A 14,212-nucleotide genomic window follows, 5' to 3' on the forward strand; every position below is an offset into this window, starting at 1 on the left:
ATTTTTCCTTTAACTCTGGGACCGACTTCATACTGTTTTTTCATAAACCATTGATTCCCAATTCCCAGTTCATTCATGAGGGTGATGGTCTTCAGGTTTGTCAAAAGGTACGACTAAATCCAGGTATTTATCAGATTTTAAATAGGGTTATCCTGGCGACCTAATGTGCTCTGCCAGGAACAGTTTAAATTGGACTGCATGGGAATTCATTCCGGCTCATCCTTTTACTCTCTTTGTTATCAGTTACAAGAGCAATACAATAAGTCACACAATTAATAGATACTCTCAAACAGAGGCTTGAACACATAATGGAGCCTTACACAGTCTTATTTCTTATTTGAGGCACAAAGTAGGAGAAAGTCAGTAGTTAATGATGCCAGCAGAGACAACTCCGCCGCATCTTGGCGTCATTTCAAACAAATCGCTCCGCAAAAACTGCCTCCGCTGCTCTCCAGTAACGAGAGGGAGGAAAACCGTCTAATTCGCAGTGCCAGAACTAAACGCTGAATATAATTAGAGAAAAATATTGGGGGGGGGCTGACGTCTAGCCATCCACACAGAGCCCTCTTCTTTCCAAAATGACTGTTTCTTCACATTAAAATGCTCTGCTCGAGTGCAAATGAGCTGAAAAAGCATGCGTCGGGCGGAAAGAAAAACGGGCCGTTTTTTGCTCATTACCTAATTTTTCTTTTTTTTTTTTTCCAGGCGGCGGTATCATTAGTGAGGAGATGTACTTTATGCAAAAGCTCTCTAGAACTTCAACTGAAGTGTTGTTGATGGTGCTAATGCTAACAGCCTTATAGGGCCCTCACTGTCTACATTTCCCCCACAGCTATTAAGCATCACTTCAGGGCCCCATGAAGCATCTGGTCTCCCACCTTACAGAAACAAGTAGCACCTTATGGGTGATTCCCTGTCATTTAGGCACCAAGGCTGAGATGGCTTGCTGTAGCGGCCTCAAGGGAGCTTTTGACATTGATTAGCATCCAGACAGCGTCATTTTTGGGGCCCTGAGTAGCTGTGAATGGCCACTACAGAATTGGTGAAATGGGATGATCACAATGTAAGGATGCAGTCAGTGCCAAACATAATGCTTGTTTTATTAAAATTAAAAAAAATTTAAAAAAACTGAAGACTATGTACAACAACCATTACTATGGAAGAAATATTATGATTTCACATACAGTCAAGTGGATATTTTTTTAAATCACATCCCATACAGTAACTTTGGAAACGGTCAAGTTGTTAATGCTAATTTTGAAGCTCTGCGGCCGGAACATGATGATTTAAAGATGAATTCAAATTACTTATTTACTCTCAGAGTAAGTAATTTAGAGCAGTGATTCTCAACCTTTTCCATATCAAGGACCAATAACTTAGTCCACATTAGCACCATCGACCCCCCAAAGATTTTTATTGTTAGATATGATTTTGTCCAGAATTCCATGACTGTCTGTATGGTAGGTAGAGAGATAACAGTGAAACTATGATCAAAATAGTCTATATTTGTTCTACATTCTCTAACTGTGCTTCTTGTATATGAGTTTAGCAATTCATACATTTCCTAGGGACCCCGTGGAACTCCCTCAAGGACCCCCCGTGGTCCCCGGACCCCACGTTGAGAACCACTGATTTAGAGCATGTAACGATCAAGCATCACAGCTGAATCCTTAATGAGATATATTTAAACGCATTAAGGCTGAAGGAGCTGATAATAGTAATAGTGTGATTTTTTTTTTTAGGGATTTTAGACCATTACAAGTTACTGGATAATAAGAATAAAAAAGATCGCCTCTTTATGTCTAAATACATTTGGCACCTGGTTAGATATACATATATAGATAACTTTAACTGTTCAACTCATATAGTGGAAAATGACAGTCTGTATCACTGGAATTCTGTTGGTCAGCGGGTGTGAGAGTCAAATAAAGGGCAGTAATAGCTGACTTTATTTTTTGATTTAATCTTTTCAGAGCTATAATTGGATATATAATGGGATTACACACTGCATAATGTTTTTGTGACAATAGGATGTTTCCCCAGTAACAAACCTTGTATCACAAAGGTCCTGTTAAATAAAAAAAAGAGGGCTTTCAGGGATTTTTTCCAGAGCTGTAAAAGGAAGAAAGGAAGCTCGGGCAGATAATGTCAGGAAGGAAATACAGGGGGGGGGGAATTACAGGGTTGAAGTAGTGAACAGGGGCCGAACTGAACTTTCTTTTTCCAACAGATTTGCCACCTAACCCCGCGGCGCGCACCCCATTCGACTCCAGCACAAAAGGATGGATGAGCCGCGGCTGCCCTCGGCCTCGCCCGACCCAGAGACAGTGTTTCCTCAGAGCTCCGGGGCGGTGAGTATTGATTTCGAGCGGTCCGCTTGGCCGGTGATGAAAAAAAATATATATTTTGTCGGTCGTAAAATGACAGAAGGACGCTCTCCTCGTTGAAATCGAGCGAGGAGAGACAGAGGAAGTGTCAGCGGTGGCCGTGGTCAGGGCGTGATGCGGTAAAAGACGAGGCGTGGCGTAAAAAATATGCGGAGGATTTCCTGCATATGCAAATAACTGAGTAGAATTAGTGTAGAGTGAGTCTTCTGTTCGGTCTCATCAATTTTGCATGGTATTGCTAGGTCACATAAACCAGATTTATATGCCATTTGTCAGGGAAATGTAACCAAGTCATGAATGACAAACATGTACTCAGCTGTTATTAGGCAGATCTGATAGGCTAATAGGGTGCTGCTGCTATAATGAGTAGCAGTTTTTATTCATGATTTGATGATTTGTAGGGATGCAGCTCTGTTTATGGGACAGAGGGTGGGGAGATGTACAGGTTTTCACATTATCAGAGGTGAGACCAAGTCAACTTTGCTTGATTCAAGTCAAGTCAGAACAAATCAAGAGTCTAGTATAAATTTAATAACTAAATATCTAGGACTTTTCAATGCAATGTGGTTTCAATAGGATAAAAACTTGGTAAGAGCATCATGAGTTTGAATTCTAGAATCAGTTTCAACTTCAATAAATTCAATCATTCCATACAAATTCAGAAAACAGAATTTAAATTCAGTCGTCTGCTGGAACAAATCTCATCACTTTCAATCTAAGTCATTTACACAAACACAAGATCTCAAGTCAAGACTTTAGAAACCTTTTCAAGTCATCAGAGTACAAGTCAGAGTCAAGTCCCAAGTCACCAGAACCCAAGTCAAGTCTCAAGTCTCAAGTCTTCTCTTCATGCATCAAGTCAAGTCTCAAGTCTAAATGTAGAACAGCAAGTCAAGTCAGAACAAATCAAGAGTCCAGTATCAATTTAATATCTTAAGAAAACTAAATATCTTGTACTTTTCAATGCAATATGGTTTTGACAGGATAAAAACTTGGTAAGAGCATCATGAGTTTGATTTCTATAATCAGTTTCAACTTCAAAAAATTCAGTCATTCCATACAAATTCAGAAAACAGAATTTAAATTCAGACGTCTGCTGGAACTAATCTAATCACTTTCAATCTAAGTCATTTACACAAACACAAGATCTCAAGTCAAGACTTTAGAAACCTTTTCAAGTCATCAGAGTACAAGTCAGAGTCAAGTCCCAAGTCACCAGAACCCAAGTCAAGTCCAGTCTCAAGTCTTCTCTTCATGCGGCAAGTCTCAAGCAATTCAAACTGTGACTTGAGTGCCCACCTCTCAAAGAACGCATCTCAAAGCGGCAGCTGATACGGGGCCAGTAGTGAAAAACCACCGGCCCACGCGGTCGGTGGAGAACTGAGCTAAATATCAACCTCTGTAGAGCGTGAAAAGATAAAATGAAAAGTACCTTCTGCTCCGTCTCCAGGAAGCGGGCCAGGTCGTCGGTGTCGAGGTGGTCTTTGTGGTTGCTGTAGGTGAGCATGAGCAGGTACAGGTCCCGGCGGGTCGACATCATCTTGTAGAAGGAGCAGAACTCCTCGAAGCCCAGCGTGCCCTGGTTGTCGTCCGTGTCCGCCTCCTGCACACCGGACACAAGTTACAGCTTTATTTTTATTTTTTTTCAGACATCAGCTGGTTTCCCACGGTGGCCCTGATGTAAAATTCCATGACTATTCCAAGACTTTCCAACTTCCATGACCTAAAAAACAAGCTCATTCTTGGTTTTTCTAAAGGGGTGAACAGTCTGGTTTCCACTACAGTTTGGCTTGAAACCACCATCTAATGCAATGAATGTGTAAAACGAGTTGAAAATACATTCCGCTATATTCCTGGAAAACGACCCATTTGTAAAATTCCCTGATATTCCCTAGAGTTCCTCAGAGAATTTATCAAGTTCCCTGACGTTCCTAGTGTGGAATACAGTATGTACCTCTCAAAATTCCATGATATTCCAGGAGATTCCATGACTAGTGGGAACCCTGCATCACAGTCATGTCATGTCAACACATCAGACACATCACTGGGGAGCCTCCACTCAGCAGGTTTAACTCATTTGAATGAGAAGAACCAGTGCTGTAGGCCAATCAGGGTTCCAGTATTGTGACTGTTCTGCCTGTGAGGACTTGGTATTCAAATTCATTAAAAATATACCCTTTACGCATGGACACCCCCCCCAGTCAGTGATGTCAAAGCAGGTATTTTGCCTTTGACAGTTTATGAAAAACCAGGGGGACCACCAGGGTTCCTTGCGGGGGTTCCAGGGGGTCCCCAGTAAGTGAAATTGGTGAATTGTTAAACTTCACCATTATTTCATTTACAAGAAGTTAACACAATTAGAGAATGTGGAAGAATGACTGTTTTGATCATAGTTTCACTGTTATCTCTCTACTTACAATACAGATAGTCATGGGATTCTGGACAAAATCATATCTAACAATAAAAATAGTCTCAGATTTGGGTTTGAGAGACAGAATCTTATTAAATGGGGGCCCGTGGCCCTAAAGTGGACTAAATTAGGGGTCCTCGATATGATAAAGGTTGAGAATTACTGGTTTAGGAGACAGTTTGTATTTCTCTCTTAAGTTTCAATTCGTCCCTTCCTGTGGGTGGAGAAGTGTACATACCTGACACCAGAATTGTATACGGGAAAATAGAGTGAATCTACAGGGTCTCAACCAGTGGGAATGGGACGGCCTTCTCTGTTGCAGCCCCACTTTGTGATTTAGGCTGATAAGACAGGTGGATTTTTTTTACATATAAAACTACTTTAAACAACCTTTATTATTCCAGGTAGGTCAACTGGCCGTGGGTATAATGGTGGTGGTGCATTCCTGGACCGTCCCATAGTCTAGCGTGGGCGTAACATTGACATTCTGCATCATAGAACAGCTAAAAACTTTGAACTACAGTAGGAACCCGCCATCTTTAGCTACTTATACTGAAGTGACAGGCTTTGCATTTTTATTCTTGGGAGTTGGAGGGACTAGAACAAGGTTAACACGTGCACTGCAGTGGATCACACCATGTTTCCGTGTAATCCTCGGTTCAGTTTAGTGAGGCGGTCTTGTCTGTGACCGGGCTCCATATGCCACGCGGCACTAGAGGCGACTACATGCTGTACAGTGATGACGTCTGTGCCGGTTGGAGGTTGGCGTCTGAGCCTGGGGTTAGACCGATATATAGGGACATGATATATTAGATATTGTCCAGTAAGTGGAGAGTTTTTGGTCTAAATGACTAAATGCTAGAGGGTTTTCTTCCCTGCAAAGAATACAGTCATTGGGGAAACACTTAATCTTTGTGATTTGTGCAATTTTTTGGGCATAAAAATGGTCAAATGGTCACAAAATATCCATTTTCTGCAGCTTTATTACAAAAACATTGGTATTGGCCTTCAAAAACCCTTATCATTCAAACCCTAGTACACTAACACAGTGATTCTCAACCTTTTTCATATCAAGGACCCCTAATTTAGTCCACATTAGAGCCACGGACCCCCATTTGATGAGATTTTGTCTCTCAGACCCAAATCTGAGAATATTTTTTATTGTTAGATATGATTTTGTCCAGAATTCCATGACTATCTGTATTGTAGGTAGAGAGATAACAGAGAAACTATGATCAAAACAGTCATTCTTCTACATTCTCTAATTGTGTTAACTTCTTGTAAAGAGAGTTTAACAATTCACAAATTTGCTGGGGACCCCCTGGAACCCCCTCAAGGGGTCCCTGGACACCATGTTGAGAACCACTGCACTAACACACTTAGCCTGCCATCTCCCACCACCAAGTTCTCTGCTGCACATGGCTAGTGTACCGGAACTCTTATGACACGAGACAAACACCTCATCTTTTTTTTTTTTTTTCTGCGTACATGTCACTTGCTTCTCACTATGGTGAGACTGTGTGACACACAAGTGACGGGCACAGATGCATAGAGGCAGTATGACTCATATGACAGTTTTAATAAACACACTAAGAGTTAGTGAACTACAGAACTTTGCTCTGACCAGACAGCACTGTGTGTGGTGGCAGGTCATTAGCTTAACTTGAGGGACATATAAAGACCGATACAGCATGCTTTTTTGATGAAAAGCACCGGTGAGGACCAACACTGATGAGGTAAAAAAAAACTTTGAAAGCACCTCTTCTGTAGCGCCAGTTAAACCGCATCGTTTTTCACACTTTGAACTGAAGGAATTCTGTCCGGAAGCCACCAAATCCTCTTATTCAGGACAAATCTTAGCCCCAGGAGGTTAGCATTAAGTAGAGGAAGCTCAGCCGGAGAAAGTAGTCTTTTTTATCGGACAGAAAACATCAATCTAGCCTTATTCATTCCCATTCATTATGTACGAGCCCAGGCACTTAAGCCGTAAGCATACGAGGGCTTGGTGCTTTAGCTCTGCAGCTAATATGGATTAATTCATCAGTTAGAATTGCTGTTCTCCCTTTCTAACATGCTTTCCCTCTATCTGGAAAGTCTCAGCTGTGATAAATCATTGAGCAAAGCTCTTGTTTGAGGAGCTTCCCCCCTTTGCTCTCATTTAGCTGGAGCTGGAGCTGCAGCAATACCTTCGGCTATCATATTCAACCAACCAGAAAGAGACGGCATCTGCTACGCGCCAACGAATGTGCTGCACCTCTGCTCCACAAATCCAAAATCGAGGAAATCTCTGGAGGCCACATCTTAAGAGTTAAGACACTACACTTGGATAGGTGGCCCTTGGAGTTCCTCATATACAGGGTTCAGAGGAGATAGGGACTTTTTTTGGTCAATGTTAGTGGTGTCCAGGGACTCCCAATGGTCCTTGACGGGGGTTCCAGAGATCCCCAGATAAAAAAAAAAAAAGGAATAATTGAATTTAAAGCTGGGGTAGGCAACTTTCTATTTGTATTTGGTGAAAATTTCATAACGCCTTTTGAGCTATCATTAATTCAAATTGTCTGAGAGGAGATCGGGGTTCTGTGAGGCGGTCCTACTGCCTCTCAATCATACACACAGTACTGTGCAAAAGTCTTAGGCACATGTAAAAAACATCCATAAAGCAAAGATGCTTTCAAAAATAATGAAATGAAAAGTTTCTCCAATCCATATCAAAGAAATGTACTATAAAGAACAATCTACTGGCACACCAATGCAGAAAACAAATAAACATCAAAGATACATTTTATATAAAAACGTCAGGGGGCCTAAGACTTTTGCGCAGTACATCACACATATTTCAGTCTAGTCCTCCCTGCCCTGCAAACCGCAGAGAGAAAACAAATTTATCCACAGAGGAGATGACATGAAACAGCCACAATCCTAACTGAATACTGGGACTGGAATACACTTATTGTCTAAGGAAGCCAGTTATTTTCCCCACTGCACAAGACCTGGTGATAATAATGTCATTTTTATGGCCTTGCACCACAATATATCACATATGCTGACTTGAGGCGTGCTCCGAGAATATGCTCATTCAAGAATAAACCTAAGATCTATTTATTCAATATAGCTTAAACATAATACGTTAAGAATGATAGTATTTGTGTGTTGTACTATGGGGGGGTGGGAGTGCAGTGGTGGAACTTAGGAGGGTTGGGGTGGTAGTAAATGTATGGATGGGGGAGGGCAACTTTTGTGTATATTTTTATGTATGTATTTTTCCGCCTTTGTTGCATTTCTTCCGTTTCTTCTGTGAAAGCACATTGAGCTGAATTTGTGAGGAAATGTGTTGAACTTGAACTCGATTATGATTTCTATATCAGGAGTAGGGCTGAACAAAAATATCTTATTGCGATTATTTTGACTGATATTGCAATTGCGATATGATTCGCGATATTAGCGGGAATGATAATTTTTACATCATTATTCTCATTTTCATTGAAAAACATATTAAAATTATTATGGTGGGATTTTTGCGGGGATCTGTACCAAACAAAGATGTTTTCTTAAGTCTGTAGAATATGATGTGTAGGCCAGGACATCTCTGCAGCACCACAATATTTACTTTAAAATGGTATTTTGACACATTTCACCTTTAACAAATATTGCCCCTCCTGTGATTTGAAAATTGCAGTAGGCCATATTGTGATTTCGATAAAATTTTGATTAATTGTTCAGCCCTAATCAGGAGTCTCACCAGAGAAATCATTCAGTTTCAGCACATAAACAAGAGGCACCTGAGCTGCCTAATGTCCTGCTAGAATCACCATGATATATGAACCAGTCATGCTAATGAGATATTAATTAAGCTAATTAATGTGTTAATTAGCAAATATTTCTATGTTAGCATACTTGTCATCACATGACACAGTATTTGCAGTATTAATATGACCCCATATCTTAAAGCAGTGGTTCTCAACGTGGGGTCCGGGGACCACCAGGGGTCCTTGAGGGAGTTCCAGGGGGTCCCCAGCAAACTGATGAATTGTTAAACTTCAGCATTATTTCATTTATAAGAAGTTAACTCAGTTAGAGAATGTAGAAGAATGACTGTTTTGATCATAGTTTCACTGTTATCTCTCTACCTACAATACAGATAGTCTTGGAATTCAGGACAAAAGCATATCTAGCAATAAAAATCTCAGATTTGGGTCCGATCAAATGGGGGTCCGTGGCTCTAATGTGGACTAAAGTAAGGGTCCTTGATATGAAAAAGGTTGAGAATCACTATCTTAAAGCATCAGTTTCAAGAGAATCAGTTCTTCCTCATTAATATGCAAATGGAAGGACATAAAAAAAACAACTATCAGCTTAAATCCAAAAATAATATTATCAGTTTTCAAAAACCTGTATCGGTCAATACTGACAGCAGAGCAAGGAAGTTTTAGGACCGACAGTTAATGTCTTTCCACTAGGCAAAGGGTCAAATCCACAGGTTTCTCTTTGGCGTAAGCAGGTTAAGCCAAGAAACCAGCCAGCAGATTGTAAACACACAAGTGTTCAAGTATGTCCATACACACACACACACACACACACACACGTCCAGATTGATCCCTGGTGTGTTTACCCTGCATTACACCAGAGGCCATCTGTGTCCCAGCAGCACCATATGGGTGACCGTCAACAGGCCGCTGGGCTTAGTGTCAGCGAGCCGACCGGTTCCTCCGCGGGGCCGAGGCTTAAGACAAACATGCCTAACACGCCTAACACGCAAACATGCTAATCCCACTGCTGCCTAAGGGGAGTTAGCGGCTGAGCTACATGTTAGGCCAACATCTGGAGCGTTTACCGGTCATTCACAATCTGCCTTTGAGTGACTTGGCCCATTTATTGGCCTTTAATGAACTGGTCAGCACGGTGTACAGATCTGTTCAAGAAACTAATGATCATTATGAGAACCAGCAGTACATTTTGGCCCGTTCTTACAGTGTATTATTTCAAATAGATGTAAAAAGTTGGAAGGTTAAGACATGAATACTTAGATCCCTTTTACACCCTGGCATTGACTTGGGTGGTCGCATTGCAATCAGCAATTTTATTGGTCAGGTATGCATTAACACAAATTAACAGCAACGTGTAAATGCAATCCGTTCCCAACCCACATATAGGAGAATCCAGTCAGGAAACATATAACACAAATAAAAAAATAAAAAAATCTGGAAATCGGATTTCAATGTACATACCAGACACAAGACACAATCTGGAAAACGAGATGCATATTAATTCCAGGTGTATAGCGGCCTAAAATTTCTTCATTACATTTGTTCACTTGGAGCTGTTGGAACTGGAACACACACTGGTGACATTTCCTTATACTCTGGCCGTCTGCGAATCCACCTCAAAACTCTGAACGGTAAAAACTCATCTCAGGTCCTGTCAAAAGAGCCCTTTAAAGGGTAAGGCTGCTGTTTTTAAATACATTTCTTATCGTCAACAAATCCTATGAAAATAACAAAATCAACAATGTGTTTGCTCTCCTCCCGTTACTTTCCGACTTCAACGTTTTTAGCCGTTAACCCGGAAGTCATTGGCTCCAATTGTAAGCTAAAAACCTTGAAATACAGCTCACAAAGACATAGTTTACATTTTAAAAATCACTAACTATTACCATGAAAAGTCAGGCTGTTGTCAATTCAAATGGGAACAAATTCTTCATTACACCGGGGACTATTTTCGGTGCTACGGAACTACTTTCCTGAGATGGAAAGCGTGTGTCTACAGCCGGCTTATTAAGTTGTTTGAGGAAAAAGTCGGCCGGCCCGGTGCATCGTGATGATGAAATATGCTGCTAGAGCAACGGCATGGCTCTGTGACGTGTTTTTAATCGTCTTTTAATACAATTGAGTTCTATGGCTGCTGGGACATGGCTTTATTGGGCACCGGCTACATGGACGAGACTTGTTGGCAAAACAAAATCATTGCTGATTTTGTTATTTTCATAGGATTTGTTGACGGTAAGAAATGCATTAAAAAAACACCAGCGTTATCATTTTGGAGGGTTCAAATTCTGTATGGAACAGCTTTGAAATCAATAGTCTGGAAGTCATGCACAAATTCATTTAAGCGTTGTGGAACAGTGAAGAGAAAGCACTTTGTCCGTCCCTACTTCATTGTCACTGGATCATTTGAAGGACACCGTCTCATAAATAAGACTCGGCGCTGCTGGGTAAGAAAACCACCGGTGATCAACTTCCACAGAGCAACAAAGTCAACAGTCTCTCTTTCTCTTTCCAAGGACTACGGGATAAAGAGATGACGGAAACTCTCTTTCGACAAACACCCACACGCGGTTATTCATTTTTCTTGGTTTATTGACTTGACTAGCCTGGTGTCCAGCACTCATAAGGGTTCATAAGGGTCTGGACGCAAGCCTGTCCACGGTTATTTCGGACAGATACTGACTCAGTGGCCTAGTCAGAGAATTCCAGGATGCTAATGCTAACCCTTTCCACCAAAACAAACAAGCAGCGGATAGAAAACGGAAATAGGCAGACGGCAATTAGATGCCCGCATACTGTATATTCTCACATCGGCATGTGTAATTTAATGCACGCGCAAACACACACTCACGCAACTCAACATGAGTGCCATCATCGCCGACAACACTTCCTCCCCCCCCGCTGTTCCGTTCCCTTCCTTCGCTCCATTCTTCCCTGTCATTTGTTTTTTTTTTTTACACCTCTGTCTCTTCATTTCATCTTTAAAGCCAACGGCGGCTTTTATCAACCGCAACAGATGTGCCGACTGCCCACTCATCTATTGCGTGTGTGTGTTGCTGTGCCAACTCTTGATTTTAAGATACGGGATGTAGTAAAAAAAAAAAAAAAAAACATTTGATGGCTTTCCATGCCTTGGCTTATCTCCTCTAGACAAGAACCCCATCGAGTGACTCAGAAACTCGGTTGGCTTGCAATCTCACAGACATTATGACAGAAAGGGAATAGAATACCAAGACGTAATATTCACAGTTGCCTTTTCTAGTGTGTGAGAAAATACTCCATGGCAGCAAAACACAGTTTAGCTCATTTTTCAAAATACTATCCAACCAAATTATCTGACTACCTGAATGGCCGCCAGTCCTGCAGACCAGTGATTCTCAACCTTTTTCATATCAAGGACCCTAATTTAGTCCAAATTAGAGCCACAGACCCCCGTTTGATGAGAATATCTGAGAATATCTTTATTGTTAGATATGATTTTGTCCAGAATTCCAGGACTATCTGTATTGCAGGTAGAGAGATAACAGAGAACTACATTCTACATTCTCTAATTGTTTTAACTTCTTGTAAATGAAGTAATAGGCAAGTGTAACAATTCATCATCATTTGCTGGGGACCCTCTGGAACCCCCTCAAGGACTCCCTAGTGGTCCCCGGACCCCACGTTGAGAACCACTGCTGTAGACCAGTGATTCTCAACCTTTTTCATATCAAGGACCCTTAATTTAGTCCACATTAGGGCCATGGACCCCCATTTGATGAGATATTGTCTCTTGAACCAAAATCAGAGATTGCCTTTATTGTTAGATATGATTTTGTCCAGAATTCCATGACTATATGCATTGCAGGTAGAGAGATTGTCATTCTTCAACATTCTCTAATTTCTAACTTCTTGTAAATGAAATAATGCTGAAGTTTAACAACTCAGAAATTTTGCTGGGGACCCTCGGGAACCCCCTCAAGGACCCCTGGTGGTCCCCGGACCGCACGTTGAGAACCACCGCTGTAGACTCCTAGCGCCATCAGCTTCACAGCAGCTGTGTGTGAGAGGTTTCCATTCCAACCAAAAGACCACAACCCAGGTGATTTCACTGATCGGCTGTCGTCATCGGTTGGAACGGAAAACCTCCGGTGCACCGTTTACTCGCGATGATTCCCACGATTCCCGTTTTTTTACCTTGAACATCTGCTTGACCTTCTGCCGGGGCAGGTTGACGTTGAGCTTGTGCAGCAGCTGCAGGACCTCGCTGATGCTCAGGCTGCCGTCGCCGTTCTTGTCGGCCTCGGCGAACGTCTGCTTCAGCCACGTTGACGCCGGGTTAAGGAAGAGTGACGGAGACCTTTGATCTTTAGCTCTCGCTTTTTTTAGGGGGGAAGAGTTTAATATGTGGTCTGATGGAAAAGCCACTTGACAGCCTTTACTTTCCTTTCATGAGTCAGCCTGGTACTGACTGATTAGGGGTCTGGAGTTGCCGATGTTGGTCTTTTATTAAAAATCCGATATCAGTCAGTCACATATTCACCTCTGATGTGATGACCACTCCTTTTTTTTTTTTTTTTTTTTTTTTTACATCAGCATCATCAGTTGGTAAAACTTCGAATGAAACCTGACCCAGCCTGCCTTAAGAAGCTGCCAGCCTACATGCTACATGCCACTGCAAAAACTGACAGACTTGTTAAGCTATTTTATCTTGTTATTCAGGAGACTGTAACTTGTTTCAGGACATTTACTTGGTCAAAGTGAAATTGTCTTGGAGAAAGTTTCTTGTTTCAAGATTTTCTTCATTGTTTTATGACAGTTTCTTGAAAGAAGTCATATTGGCATGAATCAAGTGAAATTTACTGAAACCAGCAAGATTATCTGCCAGTGCAGTGAGATAATTTGACAAAAAAAAAATCATGAAATAAGCTTGATAGGTCTGGAAACAATAGAAAATCACTTGATAACTTGATCATTTTTTGCAGTGTGTGTCAGATTCTATTCCACCAAGAATAATTCTTGTGAATGCTTGTAATATTTTGGCATGAAAATGTTCGAATTTAAAGATATTGAATATTGGCACAAAATAGCAATTATTGGCCATTTCAATCCAAAAATATCAGTATCACCAGCAGCCTTTAAAACGCCATCTAGCTTGATCCATATTGCTAGGGTTGATGGACTGTTTGTCTGTGTGAGTTAGGCTTGGTTCGATACTCAGTAATACTGAATATCGCGATAACATCATATATTGCGATATTTTGGCAGGACAGCATCACAATATTACATTTTGGATCGCCCTAACAGGAGTGACAGAGCGTTCTGAGTGCATGTTATGTTCATATTTAATGTTGATACCTTATATTTGATACGTAATAGCTACACTTCCTTCTTGCCTTTGCTTGCCTCACCATCACCACCTCAACCAACTGCTGTATGAATGACTATTAGTATATATAGAGTAAATATAATAAATACAGAGTATATAATTACCCCCGCCCCCCGCCCCCCGCTCCTCCTCCCCCATTATCATCATCTGTACAATATCTGATTTGTGTATATGTGTGTATAATGTATGTAATGTGTAATATCTCATGTGTATAATGTAACCTGTTACAACAACAACTCCATATTTAATCCAGCATCTTTGCACTCTGCACCATTGGCCTAGTGTT

General features: G+C 41.2%; 1 protein-coding gene across 1 annotated transcript in view; it reads right to left on the minus strand.

Moving 5' to 3' along the window:
* The window catches only part of plch2a (phospholipase C, eta 2a), a 73,913-nt gene that overhangs the window by 40,235 nt on the left and 19,466 nt on the right, over positions 1-14,212 (minus strand). The window contains exons 4-5 of the mRNA XM_071538042.1: positions 12,735-12,864; positions 3,820-3,990 (exon numbers count right to left, since the gene is read on the minus strand). Coding sequence (XP_071394143.1) covers positions 3,820-3,990; positions 12,735-12,864 — 301 coding nt within the window. The remainder of the gene's footprint in view (positions 1-3,819; positions 3,991-12,734; positions 12,865-14,212) is intronic.

Source organism: Centroberyx affinis, unplaced genomic scaffold (genome assembly GCF_046629955.1).
Source record: "Centroberyx affinis isolate AG114_WGS23_722 - 3 ecotype Tasmania unplaced genomic scaffold, CSIRO-AGI_Caff_v1 ptg003189l_1, whole genome shotgun sequence".
NCBI classification, from domain to species: Eukaryota; Metazoa; Chordata; class Actinopteri; order Beryciformes; family Berycidae; genus Centroberyx; species Centroberyx affinis.